The sequence below is a fragment of the Lissotriton vulgaris genome, chromosome 2_1, assembly GCF_964263255.1.
Source record: "Lissotriton vulgaris chromosome 2_1, aLisVul1.2, whole genome shotgun sequence".
Classification (NCBI taxonomy): domain Eukaryota; kingdom Metazoa; phylum Chordata; class Amphibia; order Caudata; family Salamandridae; genus Lissotriton; species Lissotriton vulgaris.
This window is the reverse complement of record NC_141687.1, coordinates 1846245498-1846272041: the sequence shown is the minus strand read 5'-3', so window position 1 is coordinate 1846272041 and position 26544 is coordinate 1846245498. Positions and strand designations below refer to the sequence as shown.

General features: G+C 46.2%; 1 protein-coding gene across 2 annotated transcripts in view; it reads right to left on the bottom strand.

The window, feature by feature from the left end:
- MAP2K5 (mitogen-activated protein kinase kinase 5) overlaps positions 1-26544 on the bottom strand; it is a 1222966-nt gene that overhangs the window by 869734 nt on the left and 326688 nt on the right. For both annotated transcript variants that reach the window (XM_086958013.1, XM_086958012.1), the window contains exon 8: positions 11537-11601. In XM_086958013.1, coding sequence (XP_086814139.1) covers positions 11537-11601 — 65 coding nt within the window. The remainder of the gene's footprint in view (positions 1-11536; positions 11602-26544) is intronic.

Genomic DNA, 26544 nt, shown 5'->3' with positions numbered 1-26544 from the left:
AAATTATTCTCAGTAATTCACAAAACCCCTTACTTAAGTGGCCTCTTCTCTTATCATTCGCTGCATGATGCTCTGGCTTTGTTGTACGGTCCCAGAATAGCGATTTTAAAATATCCATTGGCCAAAATATCCTGCCAAAATATATTTTTATTTATGCGATGCCTTTAAAAGTTTGTGAAACTGGAGTTAGTATAGTGGAAGGATGAATAATTGAAATTAATAAAGTATATTTTATCAATTAATATTACTCTTGTTTTCTTGAGTTTTGGTTTCACTTTGAATTTTACAAATATTCTGTTAATGTGATTTAAAAAAAAAGAATTTTAAACGTTTGTACCAGTGTTTGAATGAATACTCCATGTTTTTATATATATGTATTTTCTTTCAAATTACAGTGTAAGTGATTTCATTTAAGGTAGGTAGTTAGTTTTTTAATAATTATGTACACTTATCGTTTAGTACTTTAATTTCTATTGCAAGTCAAGATAAAGCTAGTATGAAAAATGTTTCTCTTTACATTTTTTTATTGTTTTAAAATAAGATACGATATTTTATTGCATAGATATGGATTTATAGTTTTGCACATTTACAAATATAAGAAAAAATGTACGTGTGCATTGAAAAAGTTATAAAATATTAATATTTTTTAGTATATTTACACATTTGAATGAGTTTTATGTTGCATTATCTAGAAATATATTTAAAAATTATATTTTGTATTATATATTGTGGTTAAGTCTACATATTTTTTAATGCTATAAAACAATATTTTTTGTTGTAAGTATTTTGCTAGCAGATATTTCTGCACGTTGTTGATATTTTGGCCATAGATATTATTGACTTTTAAGCTTCGTAAATGTAATATATTTGTTATCGATATTTTTAAATCAAAGTATTTTGTAGTCTATTGTACGTCATACAACCAACTCTGTCTAGAATATGTTTCTCTCTACCTAGACCGGGGCATTATGACAGCCAAATCTACATGAACGTTTTAGTGTCTGAGCCCTTCAACTCTTTTGAGAGACTGATCGCTAACAAATTATAGACTCTAAATCCCGTTCTCCATTTTCCTCTCTCTCACGTTGCGCTACATGCATCACCCACAGGCTTGGTATGTCTTTGTCATTTATAGATATCTGTTTTCAATATTGTACAGGGGATAAAGTATCCCCTGCCGTACATTATAAGGAGATTACAAGTCACTGAGGAGTTCCATGACCATATAGAGGAACAAGGCCGAATGCTAAGTTCCTTTATAAGGTTATGGAACTCCGAGGTGGCTTGCAAAATCCTTATCATTTACGGAAGGGGGTACTTTATCCCATATAATAAATGGTCACACCATCCCCTTTCCTACAAACACTTAAAACCTTGGTGCATAGCTCTTTCATATGAAAAAGTAAGCATGTTTGGAAACATGAAGAATAAAAATAAAACCTCTAGGCTAAAATGAAACACAAGAAAAACCTATTAAATATTTGTTGCAAACAAATTTTAGAAACAATTTGATACAAATCAATAAAAAAAATGCAGTCCCTTGCAACCTGTAAAAACATTTGAAAGATTCTAGCTTTTCTATATCTAAGGAGTGCAAAAAAATAAACTCTCTGCTTCTTATTGTAAGCTATTAATAAAAAAGCAGAAGAAAGCAAAGCAACCTTATGCGTTGCTTTAAACAGCAGATTCAGTTATGCTCTGTGAGCTGACCTACTCTTCATCTCAACTGCTGGCTCTGGCATCAGGCACTGTGACATCAGAACTCGACTTTAATAACCTTACAATGGTTGAGTTCTAATGTATTTTCGTTATAATCAGCGAGCTGCTGCGTCAGAAGTCGCCGATCATAAAGAAATGTGTGACTGCCGTTTATACAGGGATTACAGAATCCCATGTATTATAATGATATTTTCCACATTAGTGACTCTGATCTCTACGTCAATGCTATTCCTGTAGCAGTCATGCCGGCTCCTCCTCAATGCTGGGCTGGGCCTTGGGTATGCTTCCTCTTTCTGCAGCACCCTTTGAGACTCCTCCTCAATTTCCACCTGTACCTGCTTCCATTATCCTTAGCAATCATAGACATCTCTCCTGAATCCTCAGCTGTAGCAGCCATCCACACCCCTTCCCAATCATATGGTATATCTGCTTTTCATTATCAGGCCCATTCTTAATAATGGGCTACGTACTGTGACCACTATTTCTGTAGCTACCACAAACACCCCTTCTTATTTGAAGGTAGTGGTACGTCCTTTTTCTGTGGACGCCATTTTATCCCGCTCCCCGTAGCACACAGTTCCACCTTCTTTTCTCTGTAGCTGCCTCACAGGACTCTTCACAGTCCGTAGTTGCTCTCTACGTCCACTTTCTAATCTCGTAGTAGACATTCAGATCCGCTCCATTTTCAGAAGAACCAGTGACTCTTGCTCTTCCTGAAGCAGACCCCCAGCTCTGCCAGAATTCTCTTCCTGCAGTGGTGACTTAGACAACTCCTCAGTCATAAATCCGGTTGGGGGTCGGGGTGGGGGATTCTTCTTCACATCTGCCCATTTATTTTCACTTTCAGCCAAGTCTGGCTTTCTCTGCCTTTTATCATTGGTGTGCCACAATGCAAAGTACCGCTGGTTGGCCAGGACTGGTTGAAAGCGGCACACATGGCACTGAGCCACGTAAAGCTACACATTTGATGCAACCCGCATCTTTAACAATTCAGCAATAACAATGTTCACAAGGAACTCATTTAACAAGCGAATGACAACTCAGTGCAGCACTTAATGTATCCTGCTTGATTTAAACAAAATTGCTAAATAATATTAGAGTAAGGCCCTAGTTCAATAAGGCACATTAATATCTAGTTCACGTTACAACCCACAGGACAATAATGCTTTTCTTCTTCATTTTAGCCAAAGTGAGTGTTCTTTATTATTGCACTGTAATTGTATATAAATGTTTACCAAAAAAAAGAGCATAAAGAATATATTTCCTGTCAGTGTATTTACATTATATACATTTACGTATTTGAAAGTGAATAATGAGCCCCAGTGAAACAACCATAACTAACCCATGCGTTATAAACAGTGCAGTAGAAAACTTATAATGATGGTTATTGGTACATAAAAGAGGAGTCAATATGGAATTATAGTTCAAATAATTCTTTGGATTTGTGGAGGGCTCTCCCTTTTTAAAAAGCTGACGACGTTTCAACCCTCTCTTGATACGGGGTCTCTTCAAGACAACAATTCTGGGGACAATGAGGGAATCAAGGTGCCAGATTGGTAGTTTCCAATGACTGAATCTCATTTGGGTCGCTCTTGTTTTTTGTGAGAATTGTTTGCGCATCTTTAATAGGCACTGGTGTGCTCCCGGGGCCATTCGTGTTGCCCATTCATTTTGTCCATAATTATTATTACTATGGGACAATTACATTTTTAGAAGGCCAGAACACCCTGCCACCGTGGGGCTACTCTCTACCTTCAATCCTGCAACTGCACCCTCTAACCACTGGCAACCCCCTCCTGCCGCCTTAGTGGGATCTTCAACCCCCTCACCCCCCACCAACTGCCACAATACCCATCTGGCCATCCCGAAGAAAATCCTTGATTTTCATAAAAAATTTTTCCTTAGTCGGTGATATAGCCAACATAGAGGGAAACCTGCTAATTCACTATCTGGGACATCAAAGCAAAGGCGCCCAAGAACTAATCTTAGAAGACTCGAGACTGAATAATATGTTTAATAATGGACACAATTGCAGTCAAAGCCAGAGCTGGGATTATAAGACATCAGAGACCACGAGATTCGATGTGATGGCCTTTAGGTTACTAGTGAATCCCTGAGAGCTCTTCACATGCCTATCAATCACTGACCGGAGGGGAGGCATCTTCATTTCACAGATATTAGCATTATAAATCCATACCTTTCATTAAATAATGTTCTTACTATAGATGCGCAACGAATGACCTTTGCACTCCGCAATAATAGGAACATGACAGAAGGTCAGCATGCTATCTCTGCAGAGTTCAAAGGTCATCACTTAGCAGTAATTACAAATACAATATCTGTGATACTCTGATGTGTGAATATTGGATAAATAGTGTGTATGCGGCAGGAAGAAAAGGGGGAGCGATTAGGATGAGGGGGGGGGAAGTATGAGGGAGAAGGGGGAACAAGGAGAAATGTAAATTACGGGAGATAGAACTCCAGTGCGATAAAGTGGGTGAGAGAAAAGAGGAGAAAAAGCAATCGGAGCCGCCAGTGACTGATTGGAGAGGGGAGACAAGCATTTACAATGCAACGGTCTCGCCTTTTTTTTTTTAAAGTTAGAGCTATTGGCATTGTAAATGACAAACTTTATTTATTTATGTGTTGGTTTTGAAAACAGATAAATAAATGGCAGTCATTTACAATGCCAATAGCTTAACCTCTCGCAAATGCGACACCTTTTGCATTTGCACACACACACACACACCCACACACAGAGCCACAGACACACAGAGCCACAGACACACAGAACACACACACAGACAGAGCCACATACACAGACAGAGCCACACACACAGACAGAGCCACACACACAGACAGAGCCACACACACACAGAGCCACAGACAGAGCCACACGCACATAGAGCCACATGCACATAGAGCCACACGCACATAGAGCCACACGCACATAGAGCCACACGCACATAGAGCCACACGCACATAGAGCCACACGCACATAGAGCCACACGCACATAGAGCCACACGCACATAGAGCCACACACACATAGAGCCACACACACATAGAGCCACACACACAGAGCCACACACACAGAGCCACACACACAGAGCCACACACTGCTCTTTCTTCACCTGGTCTCAGCTGTCTTGAAGGCCCCGGCAGGAGTGAAGAGGGTGCGAGCTAAGGAACTTGCTTGCTTTCTAGAACATCCGCTCCATCCCATAGATCCTCTGCATGAAGAGGAGACTGGTACAAGATTATGGGTGGGTCAAGAGGTCTGCCCAAATGATGCAAGGTCACTTCTGCTTTCCCTAACATTTGACTTTGTCGCCGTCCTTCTCTTAAAGGTCCCAGGGACGGATAAAGACCCGACCCTCTGCAGTGATATTTTGCCCTTGACTGTGAGCACGTGAAAGCCCGAGGAATCCTGAGGGGCTTGAAGAACTCGGGGCTGGATGAACGGCCTAGAGCAGTCTTGGGCCTGGCAATTGCGGGCCTCCGTCCCTAGACACGGGCAGGGGTTCCTGTGCCCCGAGAGAGGATGTGAGCCTGCAGTATGGAGCGTGGGAGGGAAGAATTTGCAGGTGGGGGGGTCACAGGACGACGATTATGCAACCAGAAGCCTTATTCAGTGAGAGGAAGCCCCTCCCGCAGGGGTTTATTGTGCTCAGATCGGAGGCCGGATACCTGCTCCAAAATGAGGCAGTTTAAGAGATCCCGGGGAAGGGGTCGCGCTCTCTGAATCAGTGGCCCCATACAGAATGTGGAGAGGGGCCCGGATACTCCCACATTGCCCAGATGTCCGTCACAGGCCTTGGAAGGCATGAGCCCCAGCCCCATGAAATGGAGGAACCCTTGCACTGCAGTGGCAGCATGACGCCCCTGCTAGGAGTATCCATGGATAATTCTGGTTAAAGCTGTAATGAGAATGCTCGGGGTGTATGTAATTAGTAAAGTTATGATTTAGCCATTATAACTTTAGCTTTGAGTAAATTACCTACTTTACTGAGTGCGGGATTTGTTTGGTTGTTGATATAAATGAAAATCTGTTAGGAATCAGTTTTGACAATTAGTTTGCTGGTTACATTTAAAAATAAATAAATACATTGACTGATGGGCTAGGCCGCGAAAAGGCAGCAGGCTCCAGGCCTCGACCTCACAGGAGCTCGAGTATAGCCTCACTCTCCTAAACGCCGATGGGCGGGCCGTTGTGAGGGGCACCAGACCTCGCAGACGGGGGTGGAGGGAGCACGTTTACACCTCACGCAAACTGGGGCATCTTTAAACGTCACGGACTGAAACCCACTGCATAGGCGTCAGCCTGTAGGGAGGGCGGTGAGCTGGCGGTGTGAGGGGCCTGCGAGCTGCACGTTACAGGCACCGTTACAAGGCTGCACGACATTCCTCTCGCACCTGCAGGGTGGGCCGGGCCTCTCTGCCTCCCCGACGGCTGATCTCAGCAGAGGAGTGCGGATCCAGCATAGGCCTCAACAGGCAGAGGAATGCACTTTGGCACAGAGGGTGACGCGGTACTTCTAAATTGAGGTTTCTGTCTCCCCCGTCCCCAGAGACCAGGAAATAGTGGGTTACAAATGTTGTTAAGGGGTTATTCAAGTAAGCCGACCACGGCGAAAAACTCGAGGTCTGCCTTCAAGTGAAAACACTCATTGTTACTGTTCTTCCCACCTCCCCCCCTGTCCTCAGGATTTAGTGCCCCGTCCTTTTCAGACTCAGGGGCGTGTTTTTCTTACTCCCCTCTTCTCCATAGGCTGGAATGTAAACAACGGGTGTGTTTTTGACTTGATGTTTACCATTCCAGCCAATGGAGAAGAGGGTAGAACAAAGCTAAAAAACACGCCCCCCAATCCGAAAAGGACGGGGCTTAGATGGAGAGAATGACAACACTGAGACCTCTTCTCCAATGGCTGGCCGCCGTTAAGGATGCCAGCCAATGGAGAAGAGGGGCGGGGTTAACCCTCGCTACTAATAATCATTAAATCTCGCTAGCGAGACTGCGCATGTGCGCAGCCTACGCCACGCAAGACCTAAAAAGAGGGAGAGCGCGGTTGACGGTCAGGAAGGGGTGAGACTGAGAAAGAAAGGGTGGAAGATAATGAGTGAAAATGGTGGGAGAGTGAAACTCGGAGAGGGCAGCCGAGAGCAAGAGGAAGACGGCGAAGTGAATGGGAAAGAAAGAGGGAAGATACAAGCGAAAGAGTTGGTTTTATGGGCGGGTGGGGGTCTGTTTCAAAGCAGCAAGGTTGGTGCAAAACTGGAAAATTGTTAATTCTGACAAAGGGGAAGAGCTGGCGCGAAAAAGAAGGGTTGATAAAAAAGTGTCTGCGGTAGGGGGATGAAGGGAAGGACAGGTGCAAAAAAGAAGGGTGGGTGAGAAAAGGGTGAGCAGGTAGGAAGATGGTGATGTGGACCACGGGGAGGGAGGGTGCAACAGGCAGAGTGAGAAGGGGGAGGGAACAGTCGGCAGGGGAGAAAAGGATGAGCGAACGAGGCAAGGAGAGAGGGGAGATGAGGAAAAGGGTGGAAGCAAGGGTTGGCGTGACTGGAAGAGAGGTGGCAGAGGAGGATGGAGGAAGAGGGATGCACGGGTGGGGGAGGGAGGGAGTGACAGCCGAGGGACGGGGAAGGGAAGGACTGACAGGCAAGGGAGGGTGTGGGCAACAAACGAGAAAGCGTGTTTGCTGTTAAGGGAGTATATGGCAAGGGATGGAGTGTGGCTTGGTGTAAAGGAGAGGGGTGCAATGGAGAAGAAAGTAAACAAGGGTAGAGAAGGAAAGTGGAGGCGGACATCACAACTCCCCCCCCACCCTCCCACCCCCCTCCCGCTTGAGAAGCTATAGCACAGTGAAGTGCTTGATGGACCTCTTCTGTCTGCAGCTCGGCAGACAAACGTTTATAATTAAACTGATTGAAAGGAATAATGGATGGATGGATGTGTGTGGGAGTGAAAGGGTGGATGGATGGGTGACTGGAGAGACGCCTGGATGAATGAGTGAAAGGGAGGATGGATGTGTGAGTTAAAGGGTGAACAGAGATGGCTGGATGAATGAGAACAAGGATGGATGTAAGAATGAATGAGTGAAAAAATGGATTTTGGATGGTTGGACGGGTTAAAGAGTAGATGGATGATTGAAAGGATTGCTAGTTGAGTGAAAGGGTGGATGAATGGCTGAGTGAAACGGTGGATAGGTGAGTAGGTGGATGGATGGATGGCTGAGTGAAAGGGAGGATGAATAGGTTCAAGGGGGATGTATGAGTTCATGGGTGAATTGATGAAAGAGTGGATGGATGGGTAAAATGGTGGATTGATGAGTGAAAGGATTGATGGGTGGGTCAGTGTGTGGGTGGATGGGTGGATGGGTCGAAAGGGGGTGGTTAAATGAAAGGGCGTGGTTAAATGAAAGGGCGTATGGATGAGTGAAAGGGAAGATGGATGGATGAGCGAAAGGATGAATGGATAGCTGAAAGGTTGATGGAGGGAAGGATGAGTGAAAGGAAGGATGGATAGGTTTTGGCAGGGGTATTGGGAAATTGTGGGTGGGCGAGTGAAAGGATGGATGGAGGGGTATGCGAGTGAAAGGGTGGGTAGGTAGATCGATGGATAAATGAGTGAAAGGGGGGGTGTAAGGGTGGATGAGTGAAAGAATAGGAGGATAAGTGAAAGTAATTATGGATGGACTAACGGATGGATTGATGAGTGAGAGGGTGAATGGATGTAAGGGTGACTGAAAGAATGGATGGATGAGTTAAAGGGTAAATGGGTGGGTGCATGAGAGGAAAGATGGATTGCTGAGTGAAAGGGAGGATGGATTGGTGGATGAATGGAATGAAAGGGTGGGTAGATGGATGAGCGAAACGATGAATGGATGAGTAAAAGGGTGGCTGGAGGGATGGATGACCGAAAGGATGGATGAATAGGTTTGAAGATGGATGGATAGGTGTAGAGATGGATGGATAGGTTTGAATATGGATTGGCGGAAGGATGGATGGATGGGGAGAATGGAGAAAGACAATGATGGATGAAAGAATGAAGGGATGACAGAAAGTGAAGATGAAATGGTGGATATCAGTAGGTGGATTGAGAGATGAATGGAATATACTTGAAGGGAAGAGACAAGAACACTCTTTTGAGGTGAATCCCAATGATGTGCTTTGCTTGCTTGGTGCCATAAGAGCTTTAGTTCAAATTGGGAGGAATTTTAATCTTCTGGATACTACCTTGAGAGGGGCAGAAAGACTGAGGAATGGAGGAGTGATGGGGCCGGAGTCGGATATAATGAATAGGAAGCCCAGGGGAAACAGGGAGAGACATTGGTGAGGGTGAGAGTGAGAACAAGGGATGGAGGCAAGGGCAGGTAGTGGGAAAGAAAGGGAGATGAGAGTTAGGGTAGAAACTGGATGAGACACAAGGGGAAATTGGGAGAGCTGGGTGCCAAATAGACCAGCATGTCAATTAGGCCTGGGCGGTAAATTCCGTTCCGCTCGCGGAATTTGCGGAATTTGGGTAATTTCGCGTCCGCGGAGAACGCGAAATTGCCCGAAATTCTGCGTTCCGTGACTCCGTGAAGTTTTTTGCTTGTTCGCGTTCTAAAATGCGTGTTCGCAAGATATTTACCCACGAGCACGTAAACGGAGATTGCGAACAGTAAAAAAGCATCCCGAACAAGCAATTCCCTGTGTTCGCGGAATTTGTGTGTTCGCAGAGATTTTTTATCATTTCGCAGAGATTTGAGTAACGAGATTATGCAAATTCCGCCCACCCCTAATATCAATGTCATGGGCATCTCCAATAGCCCAAAGGGGAGGAAAAGCTAAATTGTGATCCTGCAACATAAACTCCGGGCATAGGTGCCATAATACTGAGATGCTGATGCATTGTGTGAAAACTTGCTGCATCCCTCACCTGGGCGTGCTACACCTGTAGGATCATCAAGTCTGGAAGATGCCCAGAGCCAGAGGGGCATCTTTTACAGCACAGAATTTAAAGCATGGAAAATTGATGCCACCAAAAGGTAATATAGCAAAGCGCAGTAAATCTTAAGCACCAAAAACAATTACAGTAGCGGCCCAGGTAAAGGTACAGGATTTAGGAGAGAGTTAGAACCCGAGTTAGGTTTCAAGTTAGAGATTATAGTTAATGAGGTGTGTGTAGGACCAGAGTGAATCATTTAGACAGAATACATTTCGGCACTTTACAATTCGATTTTTCTTCAATGCTTTAAACTAGGAGGAGGGATATAGAACAACCAATAGCAGAGGAGGAAAAGCTAAAGTGTAATACAGAAAGCTCTAAAATGTATGGAATGAACATCCAATGAGGAAGGTGTGGACATTTCCATTTGGTGCAGAACGAGATTGGTGATCCCAACTAGCACAGTAATGTGTTAAAGTGCAGCTATGCAACCCCCCTAATAGAGTTCACGCTACCAGTTCAGAGTGTGACTATCAGTAGAATGCTGTAGCAAAAACAGTGCATCAATTCACCACATACAATTTGGCACAATCAGTTTCCCTGCGGTTTTTTGTGTCTTCACATCAAGCACATACCATCTTGCAACGTTTTTGTCTTCAATGCTCAGGGAGCAGGCAAGCTTCCCAGAGGCCTAAATCTATCCACTTCCCAAGAGACACATCAAACACTAGTACACATCTGTACTTGTGTGTCCTTTCTGTTTTAAAACATATGTTGTGGCAGCACCAGAGCTAGCATCAACCCAGGTTTAGGCAGAATTCTTCTTCCCAAAACGGTCATTGCAGGGCTTCCAAAAAGAGTTTTCACATCTATTTAGGAATCAACAAGATCCTTGACCATGTGAAAATAATTTTGTGTGTTTAGCTACTTGTTCCATCTTCTATTTCTATCTCTTTTCTCACATCCTTACCTGCCACTGTTAAGCTAGGTATCTAATTATCCTTGGACAGGAATTTGAAGCACATTACATTCTTATATTATTTTGAATTTGTACATCGAGCTTTCTGAAGTTTTTAAACTCTACATATCCGTGCAACATTATGTTCTCTGTTCATTCCTCTGCAGAGGGCCTTGTGCTCGGCCCAGCTACCAGAAAGTAAGCAGCTAGGCTACTTCAAGAAGTCTCTTACCCTGCTGAGATCCATCTGAACTGGACTTTAAAGGATCTGGGTGGTGGAGACTAGAAGGAAGGTGCCATCCTCAACCCTGATCATTAGATGGGCAGGAAATAACTGAGTTCTGTTGGCAAAGTCAACCTTATTTTGAACCAGTCAGTGAAGGGTTGGACTTTTCAATTAGCAAGTATTGGAAGAGAAAAGTCAAACGTAGGTCGAGAAGGACTTCCCAATAGGGAACGGGGACAGTTTCCAACAGGTCAGTGCCCGTGAAGGGCCAATGGTGTTGAGGCTGAGTCATTCACGTGCCAGGCTGGTATCTGAGACGTGACTTGATGTACCACAGCCCTATTGGTCGTTCTAAAACATACTCCCAATTTTTGCAATAGAAAAGTCAGAAGACACACACTTGCACAAATGCTTTGTACGGTAACGGGGTCTGCCGCATCGAAGGTTATAGAGGAAGGCGTAGAAGAACTCTGCAGAGGAGTGGACTTTTCCAAAGATGCTCAGTAGACATTTAGAGTAACAGAGATAGAAATCATCGTCAGAGGAGAAAGAAAAGAATGAGTTTCACAATAAAGACTGAGTAGACAGGGTTGGGGATTTGGAGTTGTAGGAAGCACAAGCGTTAGCATGCATAAGTGGAAGGCACAGCTCAGAACACCTGAAACTTTTCTCAAAGTAGAAGAACAATGGACAGACACTCACTTGTAGACGGTGCCACCGTTTCCATGGCCCAGGATGTCTCGGTAACAAATGTCCTGCTCGTTCATCTCCAGGAGAAGGAGGGAGGCGGAGGGAAAAATAAGACAAGAGAGGTGTCAAACTACCGAGAGAAATGTCAAGGAAAAGCAAGCGCGGCCCATAAAGCATCGGCTGCGCAGGTCATTCCAAGTTCAGCTGCAAGAAGGCCGGGATCAATACAACATTTGCTGTCCAATTTATAAAAGGCGATACCAGGGGACACTGTGATGGACGCTTTAATGGCCATTTGCTTGCCGGGGTCATTTCATTAAAGTTTGATAAAAGGTGTCAAAACGGGATGATATAGACATGGCTGAGCTGCAGCCGGCCCTGGAGCCCGAGGCATGTCGGTTCAGGGGGGCATCCCAGGTTGTGGCGGTGGAGGGCGGGGAGGTGGCACTGGGGGAATATTACCCTTTCTAAGGTCAGCTAGTCTGGAGGGGCTCTACCCACTCACAGGGGATACCTGACAAAGATACACAAGCGGTGACAATTGTGTGCACTCAGGTTTTCTGTTCAAATCAATGCTGCATCGCTCTTGTGAGTGCAGTGTTGGACCACGGCTCGGCTCCTCTAGTCATAATATTTTTATTAGTCCTCAGGAGCAAAGTAGCCACACCTTAGGTGAGCAACTGAAAAGATGCACCCACAAAGATCTGCAAAATTCTCCTCTTTCACAGGTCAGGTCTTTAGCTCTGTTATAATAGACATTTTCCACGGATTCTGTCATGAGCAAAGGCGAGTATTATGCTTTTGCTACTGGTAGCAGAAACGATCATTCACTTAGCATAACAACATAACACAAACGTCACACTGTACTGTTAAACCAGATGTGGCGGACTTGAATTCCGAGACATAATTTACCGGGGGTTAGAAAAACAGTAATTAGATGTATCAACCAAAACGTTGTGCCTGTTTCTTTTAGTTCAGTAGGATTTTATTGAATTTTGACAATGGAGAAACACAGAAATTCATACAAAAAACTGAAAAAATAATTCATTAAATTACATGGAAGCGAATAATAACAATCATAAATATGTAGTCTCTTTTAAAGTCTCACTTGAACATTGCCTGAAGTTAAATCTTTTCATAAATGCTTTCCAATAAATAATGTTTAGCTTAATTAGGGTATCAATTCCTTGCTTCCTTCTGATGAATGATAGTTGTAGGAAATCCACCTTTTCTTTGTGGTCACTCCAGATTTTTCGCCTTTTGCTGAACCTTATAGTTTTGCTGGCTTTAGGACTATGTGCACTTTACCCCTGCTATCTAGTAGTAAAGTACCTATGTTCCTCATTTAAACCTGGTCAAATTGGCCTACTCAGAACTGGTATATTCAATTTGCCTATACATACTTACAATATTGTACAAAATGTAGGCTGGACCTGAAAATTAAATGCCACTAGTGGACTACAGCACCTATTGTGCTGCCAGGTGGGAAAAGTGGTGGGCAGCGCGAGGGACAATAACAAATACATTAAAAAGAAAACGTACCTGTCGCCTCGCCGCCTCGGTGCTCTTCAGGTCCTGATCACAGGTTTCTGGAATCCCTTGCGCCAATCCAGATACTGCTCTCATGATGATAATACTATTACCCAGCATGAGAGCAGTGATGGGATTGGACACAGGGGACTGGTTTTACGCTCCTAGAGAGACTGCGAACCGGTGCCTGCTTCTTATCCATGTTATAGACTATAGCCTGGAGATATCCAAGTGCGCATGCCGGTTTGGCTGTCGTAAGACAGCCATCCAAACAGTCATGCGCACTTGAAGTGTCCTGTACCCACCACTCCTCCTGCTGCTGCCAGAGGATGGCCCCGCCCTCAAGACTCCTCTCTAGCTCAGTCATATGAAATAAAATTATAATAAAATTGCTTTATTATTATTTTATTTTGCATGTTTTTATCTCCTGGCTGAGGTAGTGGGGCAATGCTCCTCCGCCATAACGAAGGAGCCGCCGCGGATTGTGCCATCCACTGTAAGTGCACAACAGTGCAAATATGGCTTTAAGCCTACTATTGTAGCCTGGATGCAACAGTGAGAAACATAGTTAAACAACTATATTTAATAATGATTAAAAATCCAATTAAATGGTGAATTCAGATTAAAAAAAAAAGTTAAGGAAAAATAACTTTTACAAATTACCTTTCCCAGCCAAAGGTTCCTAGAATCTAATTTGCATTGGCTCTCCAGCTGGGTCTCAGCCAGTGACTAGCTTTGAATAGATGTGAAAAAGGTGTGAAATGCCTGACAGGACTAAAGAATAGGCTGACATTAAAGGGCAGAGAAGACTCCTCCGAACTTCACAGAATATGAAGGGTGGGGACTGTGGGCATCCTATTTGAAACTACAGTGTCAAATCCTGCTTGACAAGTCTGCTGGGTTCACATACACCATTTGGGGTGCATATACAAGGGAAACAACAGGATGTCAATGTAATGCTGGTGTATCCAGAGTCTGGTTGCTGAAGGACCCTGCTTTTGTCATATTAGACTACTGTCTCTGGGTTTGCTGTAGGCACATTACTTGCTCCAAACTGGATTTTAGTATTAGATGTGGGAGGACACTAGGATTACCATAGTATGTTCCCCACACACACCCCAGCTTTCAGAGACCAACTTTAGTGTAAGTAATGACTTTTGCCATCTTAAAAATTCACCGAAACGGGGCATGGCCTGGTGTCAGCCAACATGGCTGCACTTTAAGAGAGCTCTGGGACGCTAGCTGAAAGAAAGCCTACCACCTGTATCATTATCCGCCCACGTCTGGACCTAGGGGAGCGTATCACTATTTCTGGCCGCCAGGTACAGTTGAAGGCGTTTTGGGGTTAAATCTCACACGAAAAAATCAGGTTTGGGCGATTGGGAGTCAGTCACCCATGCCTTGGCTGAGCCCCAGAAGACCAGCTCACTTTCGCTCCAGCAATCGAGAGAGGCCCGCTGCCCTGGTCTGAAGTTCAGCTGGCTTAGTGACGACGGACGGATTAGTCCTGTGACACACTGCGGAGGAGGGGCCACTTGGTGGCAAGACGCACCGAGCAATAGCAGACCTCTGGAATGGTGGTGAGAGAGCGGCAGTGATTGGGACCATCCTTCCTGGCAGAAGTGGGTGACTGCACGGGTTCACGTCTGGCCCCCTAGCAAGGAAAAGAGGCTGAGGATTGGGTGCAGGAGCATCGCGGCAGAGATTACAAGATTGCATGCCCATGTGGTGGAGTGATCTGAAAAGCGGGGGGTCCCCCCTGCAAACCTGCTCGCCTGGCTGCGAGCGGAACACAGAGCATGAGGAAAGGGGAACTGGCTGGACTGAGACCCTGCGCTGTCAGAGGGAAAGACAGCAAAAATGGCTGGGTTCAAACTGGAAAGGCATGGTGAGCAAAAAAACGATGGATTTAGGCACAGATCTCTGTACTGGGTTGAATGTATGACATTGTTCCTCATTTTGTCCATCACCTGTTGTTTTGCGTCAGAGGGAAAGACAGCATGGGCTTTGATTTCTGGACCTAGATAGCCGCCTGGACCAAAAGGAGGCAACAATACTGGTGAGAGCGAGAGCCGACAAACGGGTCTGTGAACCTGTCCAAGATATCCTGAGGCCCCCTCTATTCTCTCTATTCGAGAGTTTGCCACTTATACTCACCTAGGCAGAGAGCTGGGAGCACCTGGAAGCGTCAGTTCACAGAGGGAAAGAGGTGACCAATTACACCCTGGAAACTTTTTAGCCTGCAACCAAACAAACTGGTGTGGAGATGGCTTGGGCTGGGGTTGGGCGGAGCGGTCCATGCATTGCGGGCCAGGCAATTACCACAGGAACATGGCCCGTTGATGAGAAAAGATACACGGGGTGTGCGCGCTCATGGTCTGTGGCTGAGACTTGCAGTGGTATATATTTGCAGTGACTACTAGGTTCAGGCCATTCATTTCTATTTATTTATTTATTTATTGGGCTTCTAAAGCGCGACATCTACCCAACAAGGGTTTCCCGGCGCTGACAGATACTAACCAAGTGAGCAGATCATAAAGCCCAGAGGAGAGGCGGGAGCAAGTTACTGATTAAAAAGCCAAGTTTTGATGGCTCTGCGGAAGTGGATGTAGCGAGTTTCCAAGCGTAAATTCAGAGGGAGAGAATTCCAGAGCTTGGGGCCCAATAGGGAGAAAGATCTTCCCCCGATCTTAGCTCGGCGCACTTTGGGCACACAGAAAAGGCCTTGAGATGAAGATCTCAGGCAACGAGCCGGCGTGTAGGAGTGCACGAGGGCTTGTAGGTATCTGGGGGCATTTCCCCATTTGATTCTGTGCATAAGGCTCAATGTCTTGAATTTGACTCTGTTTTCAATTCTTAGCCAGTGGAGTGCCTTAAGATGACCGGACATGCGTTCCATTCTGTGACACTTGCAGAGAAGTCTTGCAGCGGCATTCTGCACAAGTTGAAGGCGTCTCATGACTGCCTGTGATGCCCCCAAGTAGAGGACATTTCCGTAGTCTAATCGGGAGGTGATTAGAGCGTTGACCACATACTTCTGTGTATCGTCAGGCAACATCCAGATGATTTTCCTGAGCCACCTCAGAATGGTGAAACAGGTAGATGTTACATTGGTGATTTGGGGCTCCATGGTTAGGCCATTGTCGATGATAATGCCCAGATTGCGCACTTGGTGCGACGGAGTGGGTAAGGAACCCATTTCAGAGGGCCAGTGTCTTGGGTTCCAGAGATTCTGATTTGGACCCAGTATTAAAACCTCTGTTTTACTACCATTCAGTTTGAGCAGATTGTCACTCATCCAAGTTGCAATTTTCCTCAGGCCTAATTGCAGGAGAGAGGAGGAGTCATGATCTCCGTTAGAGAGTGAAAAAACAATCTGCGAATCATCCGCATAGGTGAACCTGTTTAGACCTGCTGCTTGGGCGATCTGGGCGAGAGGGGTTACGTATAAGATGAAAAGTAAAGGACTCAACACCGAGCCCTGGGGGACTCTGTAGGGGGATAGATGGACATTTGAGGCAGAGGTGTTGGAAGTGATCTGAAATGTCCTTAGTGTCAGAAATGATGCAATCCAGTCCAATGCTTTGCCCCTGATGCCCATGGCAGAGAGCGATTTTAACAGAATGTTGTGGGAGATGGTATCGAACACTGCGCTGAGGTCAAGAAGAATCAGCGCAGCGGAATCCCCTCTGTCTACCAGGAGGCGAAGATTTGCCATCACCCCAAGCAATGTCGTCTCTGTCTTTCTATGCAGCGCGCATTTGAATATCCACAGTAGCGCCAGTGGGATATTACCTTTACTCCACTCCCCCCTCCTCCTCTCTCTTCAACAGCTCTGTAAACCAAGAAATGGTGAAACCGAAGGGACAGCAACAGATGCTATCTAATTTATTTATTTATGATTTTTTTACAGAATTTTATATAGCGTGAACTTGACCCGAATCGGGTATCAGAGCGCTTTACATAGCACCAGTTGCATTACATGAAGACATATTCATTTTTTGCTAGGCATGGGGAGATTAAGTGATTTGCCTAGAATCACAGGATGTTCAGCGTCATTGCTGAGACTCGAACCCAGTTCCCCAAATTCGAGGTCCACCGCCCTAGCCGTTAGGCTAACTCCTCTCCCCCAAATAAGATGGACAAATACACTGTGTCCAAACAGTCGCTGGAGGGGACTGGGCCAGGCACTGAGATGCCAGAATCGGCAGAACGCTCACTAGGGGATATAATAGCAGCAATTTGTGACCTCAAATGTACTCTCGAACCCAAAATTGATGCAGTGACAGTTCTTCAGGCAGACTTTACGAAAAATGTTTGTTAAAGTCATGGCAGCTGAGGCGGACATCCATACATTACAAGCCACATCTCAAAAATTGGAAACTCAAGTTCGGTATCTCACTACACAACAACAGTCATGTTGGCTAAACTCGAAGATAAGGAGGGCAGGGCCCAATGTAATAATATTAGGGTGGTTAAGGTCCCCGAGGGGGCAGAGGGGCCTTGCATCGACCTGTTCATCGAAGATCTGATTGTCAATATTCTCCGTATGGGTCACCTAGGGTGAGGCACCTCTGACCACTCCACAGTGGTGGCATTGTTTTCAGGCCCTTTTAGAGATGGTGTGCACCCCCAAGGATAGCCCCCTGGCACTTAAAAGACAGAAAATGTCAAGATACAACACGAGAACAGACGGAACATTATTTCCAGGAGAATGTGGGGTTGGTAGATTCTGCTTTTACCTTTTGGGAAGCTTTCAAAACAGTATTGCGTGGACAAGCTCAAGTCCTCAAAGGGGTAAAGAGGAAGGAACAGTTTATCAAGTATGAATCATTAGAAAAGGTGCTGCTGACTGTTGCAGCTGCGTGTATGTGTTTTGTTTTTTAGTTTCAGTTCCCTCCCGTTTGAAGCTGTCCTACATGGTGCTTTTGCAGGGGTAAAGGGAGGTGAGCCAATAGTACCTTTGGGGGGGGGGGTGCGTGTACGTGTATTTACTTTTTGATTTAGCTTCTTTCCCTCCTGTTTGAAGCTGGCCTACACGTTGCTTTTGCAGGGATAAAAGGGAGGTGAGCTGATAGTACCTGGGGGGTGGGCGCGCAGTAGATGGTGCCTTTGGAAAGGGCAGCATGGCTGCCCTTTGAGAGGGGAGGGAGGAGAGATGGTGGTTAAAGTGCCTTAAGGTACCAACATACACGAGGACTGCACCTGCGTGCACTGGCAAATGTGTGGTGTCGTAGACGAAGATAATTACATGTGTGGTGGTTTTTCTTTGCCATTCTCTTCAGGGACCGTCCAGCGTAAAATGCGCCAAGCTCCTGTTCACTAATGCCACACCCTCCCCACCCCACCTGATCGCCCCTCCATCATCCTTCCCCCGGCAGTAGAGTTCTAGAACGTCCCTTTTTGATGTGCTGCATCTGTGTCTCTGGTCCCAGTTGTAATTCCTCATTCATAGTCCTCTCAACACTGCTGTCAATCCAGAACTCTGAAAAGCTCCAACTCACTCCTTATCCCTCCGAAACTGAAAAAGAAAACCACCCAGTATCGATAATTTTCTGGCAATGCTACCAGGATGTGGAAAGCTCTCCCTAGAGTCCTCAGATACAACCCCTCCCTCTCCTGTTTCAAAAGAGGCCTGAAACTCAATCTCCTCAACAAATACTTTCCTGACCAACGTCAACTAACCTAGACTTCATTATCCAAGCTGACTCCTCTCTCTTGACATTCAATGATAGTTGGTGACCGGACTGTGTTAGCCATCTTAGTTTGTTTTCTCTCCCTCCCCTACACTGTATACCTATTTTTCATATTGTACTTTTTTATCTCTGTTTTGCTTCCATACTGCCTTCCTACTATGTAATGCAATTTCCTTCTGTTTTTACAGTGTGTATGTAAAGTGCTCTGATACCTAGGGGTCAAGCTAGCACTACATAAACCTTTTAAAATAAAAATAAATAAATAAAAAGGGGATTGCCTCTCTGAAATTTTAAATAGCGAGGGGGGAGGTGCCGGACACCCGCTTGAGTCACCATCTTCGTTTACGACAACAGAAGTTGAGAAACGTAGCAGAAGATAGGGCCCACTCACATATATTGGCCACTCAGACAACTCTATGACATGGGCTACAATGCCAATAAGCTTATAGCTTGGCTAGAAAAGACAGACAGGGGTAGGAACTGGGTGGTAGAAATTGAAGACTCGGCTGGAGTGTCTCAAACCACTGGAACGGCCATAGCGGAAGTCTTTGCAAAATATTATTAACAAGTGTATTCTTCCAAGACTACCCGCTCTAATTAGGATTGCACTAATGTTCTAAAAGATCTCTCCCTTCGAAATCTCTTTACAGAGGACAAGGATGCATTAGGGATTTGACTGTTGATGAGATAGAAGGCCTGATGCGGAGACTACAGGCCGGCAAGGCTGTGGCGCCTAATGGCCTAACGATAGAACTTTACAAATGCATAGCCGATAAAGTTTCACCACACATGCTTAGCATGTTTCAAGCCGCCAGACAAATAAGTATCCTTTGAGTGAATTAGCGACTAGCACTATTGTGGTCCTACCCAAGAAAAAGAAACCGCCTACGGCCTGCAACTCCTACAGGCCCCTATCGCTTTTGAATTTAGAAGTCAAGGTCCTAGCAAAGGCCCTGGCCAATAGATTGGTGAAGGTAAGTACCATGGTGGTTCATCCTAACCAATCCGGATTTATGCCTCACAGGAGCACCAGGTTGAAACTCAGGCGTCTTTATGGGGTATTATTTACGACAGCGACTCCTCAGGCAGAAGATGCTGTTCTGCTCTAATTGGATGCAAGAATGGCTTCTGATAGTATAGAGTGGTCATATCCATTTGCTGCCTTATCCAGACTTGGATTCGGTCTCATATATTGCACCCGGACTAAACTTCAATACTGAGGTCCCATGGCGAGGGTGCAGGTTGATGGAATACATTCTCAACCTTTCACTTTTTATTGTGGCACAAAGCAGGGTTGCCCCTTGTCTCCAATGATTTTTGTCTTGGCCATGGAGCAACTGGCAGCTTGGATCCTTCAAGACCCGCTATTGTGAGGAATCCGGAGGAGCAGCGCATGGAGGGAACAGATCTCCCTGTATGCCGACGACATTCTGTTGTATGTAATGCAGGCTCTCTTTTTGATAGATAGAATCCTTCATATCTTCAAACTTTTTGAGAGTTACTCCCGTTATCAGATTAATTGGGACAAGTTTCTCATTTTTCCCCTTACTGGAGGAGGCTGGTTTTACCGCGTAGTGTGGGGCTCCAGTGGTAACTCAGGGCTTTCAATATTTATGCATATATGTGACCAGAAATGCTGAGGATTTTATAGTGCGGAATTTGATTTCTTAATTGGCTTGTCTTAGGGAAGACGTGGCACATTGGAGGGCACTTCCGGTATATCTTATCGGAAGGGCAGTGCTCCTCAAGATGATGACCCTAACCTGCATATTATACAGCCTGCAAAATACCTCGTATAGGGTGCCACCCGATTTTTTCGTAAGGTGAATAGCGTATTGCACAAACAATTGTGGAATTAAAGAAGTTCACGGATTTCCCTCTGTAAGCTCCAATGGGGGGTGCATGAAGGGGCAATGGCGATACCCCACATTCAGATCGGATATTGGGCGGCACAGTTGACTGCAGTGAACGATTGGGTATTTGGGGGCATAGAAGATTCAGCTTACCAAGTGGATCGGGGTGCGATGGGGGACCGAGGTTACCTGTCAGTCCTATATAATAAAAAACAAGCAAGACTGCTGCTGTTGCATACTCAAATGGTTGTTAGGGTGTGGAGAGAGGCTAATAAACATCTGGGCTGGGATGGCAAGTTGACAAACTGGACTCCGTTATGGGACAGTGAACTCTTGCAGGAAGTTGGAAATGTAAAAGGTTTCCGTAAATGCGAACTGATAGATATTGAGTGTTTTGGGAACATCCGGAGAGGGGGCACACTACTGGCCTTTGCGGAACTACAGAAAGAGTATGAAATGGGGGCAACTGAGCAGTTTAAAAAACCTGCAGTTGGGACATGCAATACAGTGATATGTGTCAGAGGAGGAGCAACTGCCAGAGTTTGCTCCTTTGGAGGACTGATTACTACAGGACCCTATGGCAATCAATCAATCAGAGCATTTATAGAGCGCACTACTCACCCGCGAGGGTCTCAAGGCACTTGGAGGGTGGGGTGCTGCTACTGCTCGAACAGCCAAGTCATAAGTAGCCTCCTGAAGGTAAGTAGGTCCTGGGTCTGTCGCAGGTGAAGGGGGAGGGTTCCAGGTTTTTGCGGCGAGGTAGGAGAATGATCTGCCGCCGGTGGTCGCTCTTCGGATGCGGGGGACGGTAGCAAGTGCGAGGTCGGCTGAGCGGAGTTGGCGGTTCGGGGTGTAGAAGGTGAGTCGTCTGTTGAGCTGTACTGGTCTGGTGTTGTGGAGTGCCTTGTGTGCATGGGTGAGGAGCTTGAAGGTGATCCTTTTGTTGACGGAAGCCAGTGCAGGTTTCTTAGGTGCGGTGTGATGTGGCTGTACTGAGGGATGTCAAAGATCAGGCGTGCAGAGGTGTTCTGTATGTGATGGAGTCGTTTCAGGAGTTTGGCTGAGGTTCCTGCGTAGAGGGCGTTTCCGTAGTCCAGTCTGCTGCTGACGAGGGCCTGGGTAACCGTTCTTCTTGTTTGAAGGAGATTTCATTGATATATAATAAAATAATGAGAAACTCCCCTGACCCGTTGCGTTCCTTAAGAGAGGCATGGGATGGGAATGAGACATAGGGCTTATTGAGGAGGAGAATTAGGTTGAAGCAATTTAGAACCCTAGAGAAATAGCCGTTCGGGCTCGCTTCCGTATGATAAAACTACGAATATTGCACAGATCCTATTACTCTAGGTCTTTACTACACCATCTGGGCAGATGTGATACAGCCCTTTGTGCTAGGGTGTGAGGCATGGTGGGCTCATTTTTCCACAAACTCTGGGAGTGCCTGGTAGTCCAGCGCAATTGGGAGGGAGTGGCACCCGTCATGGCCAAAGTTACAAGCTCTACAGTCCCGCTAAAGGTCATGTGGCTGTTACTATGTATAACGGGGGAGGATACTTGGCCCAGGTATTCAAAAATGTGGTTACAATTGGCAGCAGGGGTGGCCAAAAGAAATACTACGAAGGCATGGGGAGCGAGTAGACCCCCCCCGAGTGTCGAGGATTGAGGGGATGACTTAGACTGGTGCCGGCAGGCTGAATGGGTGATCTATCACAGTCAGGGCTGCCCTAGGTAATTTGATAAAGTGTGGGATAAATATAGTTTGTATAGAGACACAAAGGACAGATTAGGGAAGCTAGAGGGGGAGGTAGGGACGTTCACAGTTATCGGAGTAATCAACGACAATATTATCTGCATATAATCATAATTATGCTTTCGTGATCTGTACCATGTCTATCACTACTGCAACGGTAACAACATTATGACTTGCTGTCTTGAAAAGTAACATTGATTGCAAATGATTGTATCATTCGATGTGCACTGAGCAACTGTTTAATAAATAGATTTTTTTTATGCGCCGACACACTACATTTTGTGCCTCTTTGCTGTAAGGCAGACAGGAACTATTGATAAAGTGGATAGAGTAGGCCCCAGAAACATCTACCACATTGGTTAGCGAGGGGCCAGGAGTCACTGATGTGCCAGATGTAAATATAGCACCAAACACACAAAAGATGTGAGGAATGTTTGCAATTTATCTAACCACTGGCAATCTCTTGGGTAGCATTCCAACCCATAATTCCTTTGGCCACTATTTCACCTCAGTTAGGCCCCAGTCACATGGAAATCAGTCTTGACCCTGCTCCAACAGGACTAGAGCAGACCGAGCTGCCAGGCTAAGTCCTCCCCGAACCATAACACATATACATGAGAATAATAAAAAAAATCAAAGTAATATATAAAACCACTACCCAAAATGAAAAGGAGTTCCACAGTATGTCCAAAGTGGCCCTTTGATGTCAGTGAGCCAGTTCACAAATTCTTGATGTCGGGGATCTGGCATTCGGTATCACAACACAGTTTGGAAGGGACTGTGGAAGATTTGCGTAGTTGAATTTGAAACACATATCACAATCCTTGGCATGGGGCAGCTGGTGCTGGAGTTGGGCTAGCACCCAAAATAGCTTCACAGGGATATTTAAGCTGCAGAGGCACCCACTGGGGCGTGGGCACCCAACGGCCCCATAGGCTTACCCGAAAGGACTGGGGAAGTGATATTTTGGGTTCGATTACATCCGTGACTCCGAGGTCAGAGACCACCAAGTGCAAACCAACAGATGTTTTCACAGATAAGGAATAGGGTGCAGGGTTCTAGATTCGAAACAAAGAGCTCAGAACTTTACACCTTGCACCACGTGTGTTATTTGGTACTTGGAACATGGATTGCTTTGTGTTCCCTTGTATGGCACCTAAGCGGTCTTCTCCAGGCCTCCCTCCTGCTTTTGTAAATCACGTCTTGGGTGTTGCACCATCCTTCCAGCATGAACTATGACAGATCCTCGCATGTTTTCAGTAAATCAGGATTACTTGAGGTTACAGGGTGCATTGAAAGGGAATTGGCTGAGATCCGCTCCTTGCTAAGCTGGTAACACCCCTAATTGCAGTGATGTTCCCCTAAATATTCGCCAAATTACCTGAGTGCCCAGCACTGTTAGGCTCCGTAGGGTAGGGGTGCCCAGGGTACCAACACAACGCCGTCCTCTGTCCAAGCCCCGCGCACCTTCGGCTGCAGGATAAATACCGTGCCGTGTTTGTGGTGCAGGAGGCCGGCAAATGCCTCTCCCGGCCGGCACCTGTCAGCGGCCCTCCCATCTGCCCATTAGGCTCAATTGAGTGAGACATCTGTGTCACGGCAAATAAGAGAGCCTTATTGATTTTCCCTAACCGCCCCTCACTTGCCCTCTGTTCTGAAGGCAGAAATCTTAATTATCTAGTCTGCGCCCGTGCTTCTTGCGTGGTGGTCCTCGTGTCCGCCTAAATGGCACTTTCATGAATCAAACCGCCGCTGCCCGACGTGTCAGAGGGCTAATTACCCAGCCAGGGGCTCCGCGGGCTACAAGCACCTCCAGACTGCGGTCTGGTGGGTACCTGCAGCGCTGGTACCACGGCGGAACCTCGCGCCACCTCAGCCTCGTGCAGCCTGGCTGCACTACGGCGAAACAGCCATAGTGAGCACGTGTGCACACCTCGAGATGTCTGGGGCTAGTAGAAACCAGTGCCTCTTGCATCAGCCCACCTTGGTCGGGATGTGCAGCTCTTGCACCACCGCGCTTCAGTGGGTGTGAGATCCCCAAAAGCCACCACATGTCTAGCCTCTGTACCTCATGCAAGTAACATTATGGTGAATCACAGCTCAGCGTGACATCACAGGAAGCGACATCTCAACCATGACCTCACAGGATGTGACATCAGGTCTTAACGCCTCACACATGTTTCGCATTTCTATAACAAGTATATTTGTGCGCATTATGCAATTTAACAAATTAGATTTTGCATCTGGGTTGTGCCAAAAAAGTGAAGGCAACCCCAATGCAAAATGTGGGTCTCAATTTATACATTGAGGGCCTGATTTATAACCTTTTGGTGCAGGGCACTGCCGCAGGACTTCTTGCAGGCGCCCTGCTTCAAAAGGAAAGGAGAGGAATGCGCAGTATTAGTGAAATACGGCTCATTCCGGTCCTTTCTGAATGTACAGGTGCACAAATTGGTGCCTTGCACCAATGCAGGCACCCTTGCACCACGGTGCAGGGGTGTCTGCATTGTTGGTAGGGTTGTTTTTCTGCAGGAAGGGACACCTTCCTGCAAAAAAAATAGAGGTGTTTACCACTTATGTGTTCTTCAAAATGCAGCACACATAGAAAGAGGAAAAAACGAGGAGAAATAAAGGGATTTTTCCTAGTTACTCCTCCCCAGGGGAGGCGCACAGTTTTGATGCATTCCAGGTTTAACCCCTTTAGTGCTGCGTCGGGGCGTTGGCCGACGGCAGCACTACCTCCCCAGTGCTGCGCACGTCCATTGGACGTTCATTCAGCACTAGTTCGAATGGACAGCGCAGCACTGGGGAGGGAATTGCGCCGCAGCTAAGGTGTTAAAGGCCCTTGTAAATCTGGAAATGCGTCACAACCCATGGGTGTTGCATGGAAAAACCACTGCAACGCCCATGGAATGCCTCCTTGACCTAGAGTTAGGCAACGCGGCGATTTACGGTGCTTTGTCTTACTCCGCATCTATTAGGCCATGCAAAGCCACGCAGGGTTGCTTTGCGTCGCCTCAGAGATATTACTGAGAGCCCTGACTCACAGGAGTGTCATAAAAAGTGAAGTCTCTTGAGGCCCTTATTTTTATTATTTTTAAACTCTGTCAAAAAGAAGTTAAAAACAAGGAGACAGGTAGCAGTAAATCTAATCTGCTTAATTGGTCGCAAAGTATGCATTTTAAACTATCTTATGGGGTAAGGCACCTGCTACAGAGATCTTTGTGGGCCCAGTAAATCCTAGGGAAGAATAATAATGGTAAGAATAACTTAGGAGGTTAATGCATTTGCTGGAAAGACCTGTGTTTTCTCTAATCAAGTTTTAACAGAGTATCATAGAGGGTTAATGCGTCTACAGCAACGCACATCATCTAAAATGCAGATGATAGACTGGTATTTTATGTAGCTAGGTGAGGTAGTGCTTTTAACACAGAGATCCTGTAATTAATTGCACATCATAAATTGTAAACCTTCTCATATAGCACATAGTGAGCTAGGAAGGACATGTGACTTCTTTACCTTGTAATCCTCACAGTTTGTTAACACTTTTTTCAAAGCGCGGGGGATCGAGGAGCGCGCCATTATGGCAAGGCACTGAGATCGCTCAACTTCTCAAGCTAGTGTTGGCAAAGCTTAGCAGGGATGAGGAGGAGAGTGAGGGCGATCAGGAGGAGCAGCCCCAGGAGTCGGACGAGGAACAGCCCACAGAGACCGGGCTGGGGCCCTCTTCCGGAGAAATGGTGTCCCTCCCAAGGCTGCTTTCCCTCCCCTGATCAAGAAGCCTAGGATGCAGCCGCGTAATGGAGAGGGCGCGAGTAAGAGTGGGGCAGGCAGGAATAAGAAAGGCAAGTCGAGGGGGGGCAGGGTGTAGTGCCAGAGAACCCCCGCCCTGCCAGGGTTCCCCCGCAGCCAGAACCAGTGATACCGGGCCCTAGCGTTCCGGTACCCTCTGTCCCCTTAGGACCGGCTGCCCCCTCAGCCAGTTCCAGATGCGCCACCAGTCCCTAGCATACCCACAGGGCCTTAATTACCTGTACAGCCGTTACCACTGCCTTATCAGCCAGTTCCCGTGGCACCTCCTGCAGTACCCCTACCGGTGCCTACTGGACCACCACAACCAGACTCAGGGGATGGTGTGGGGGCCATATTCGCAGAAATCAGGGGAGTTTTGAAGGCGTTAGTACCAGGGCC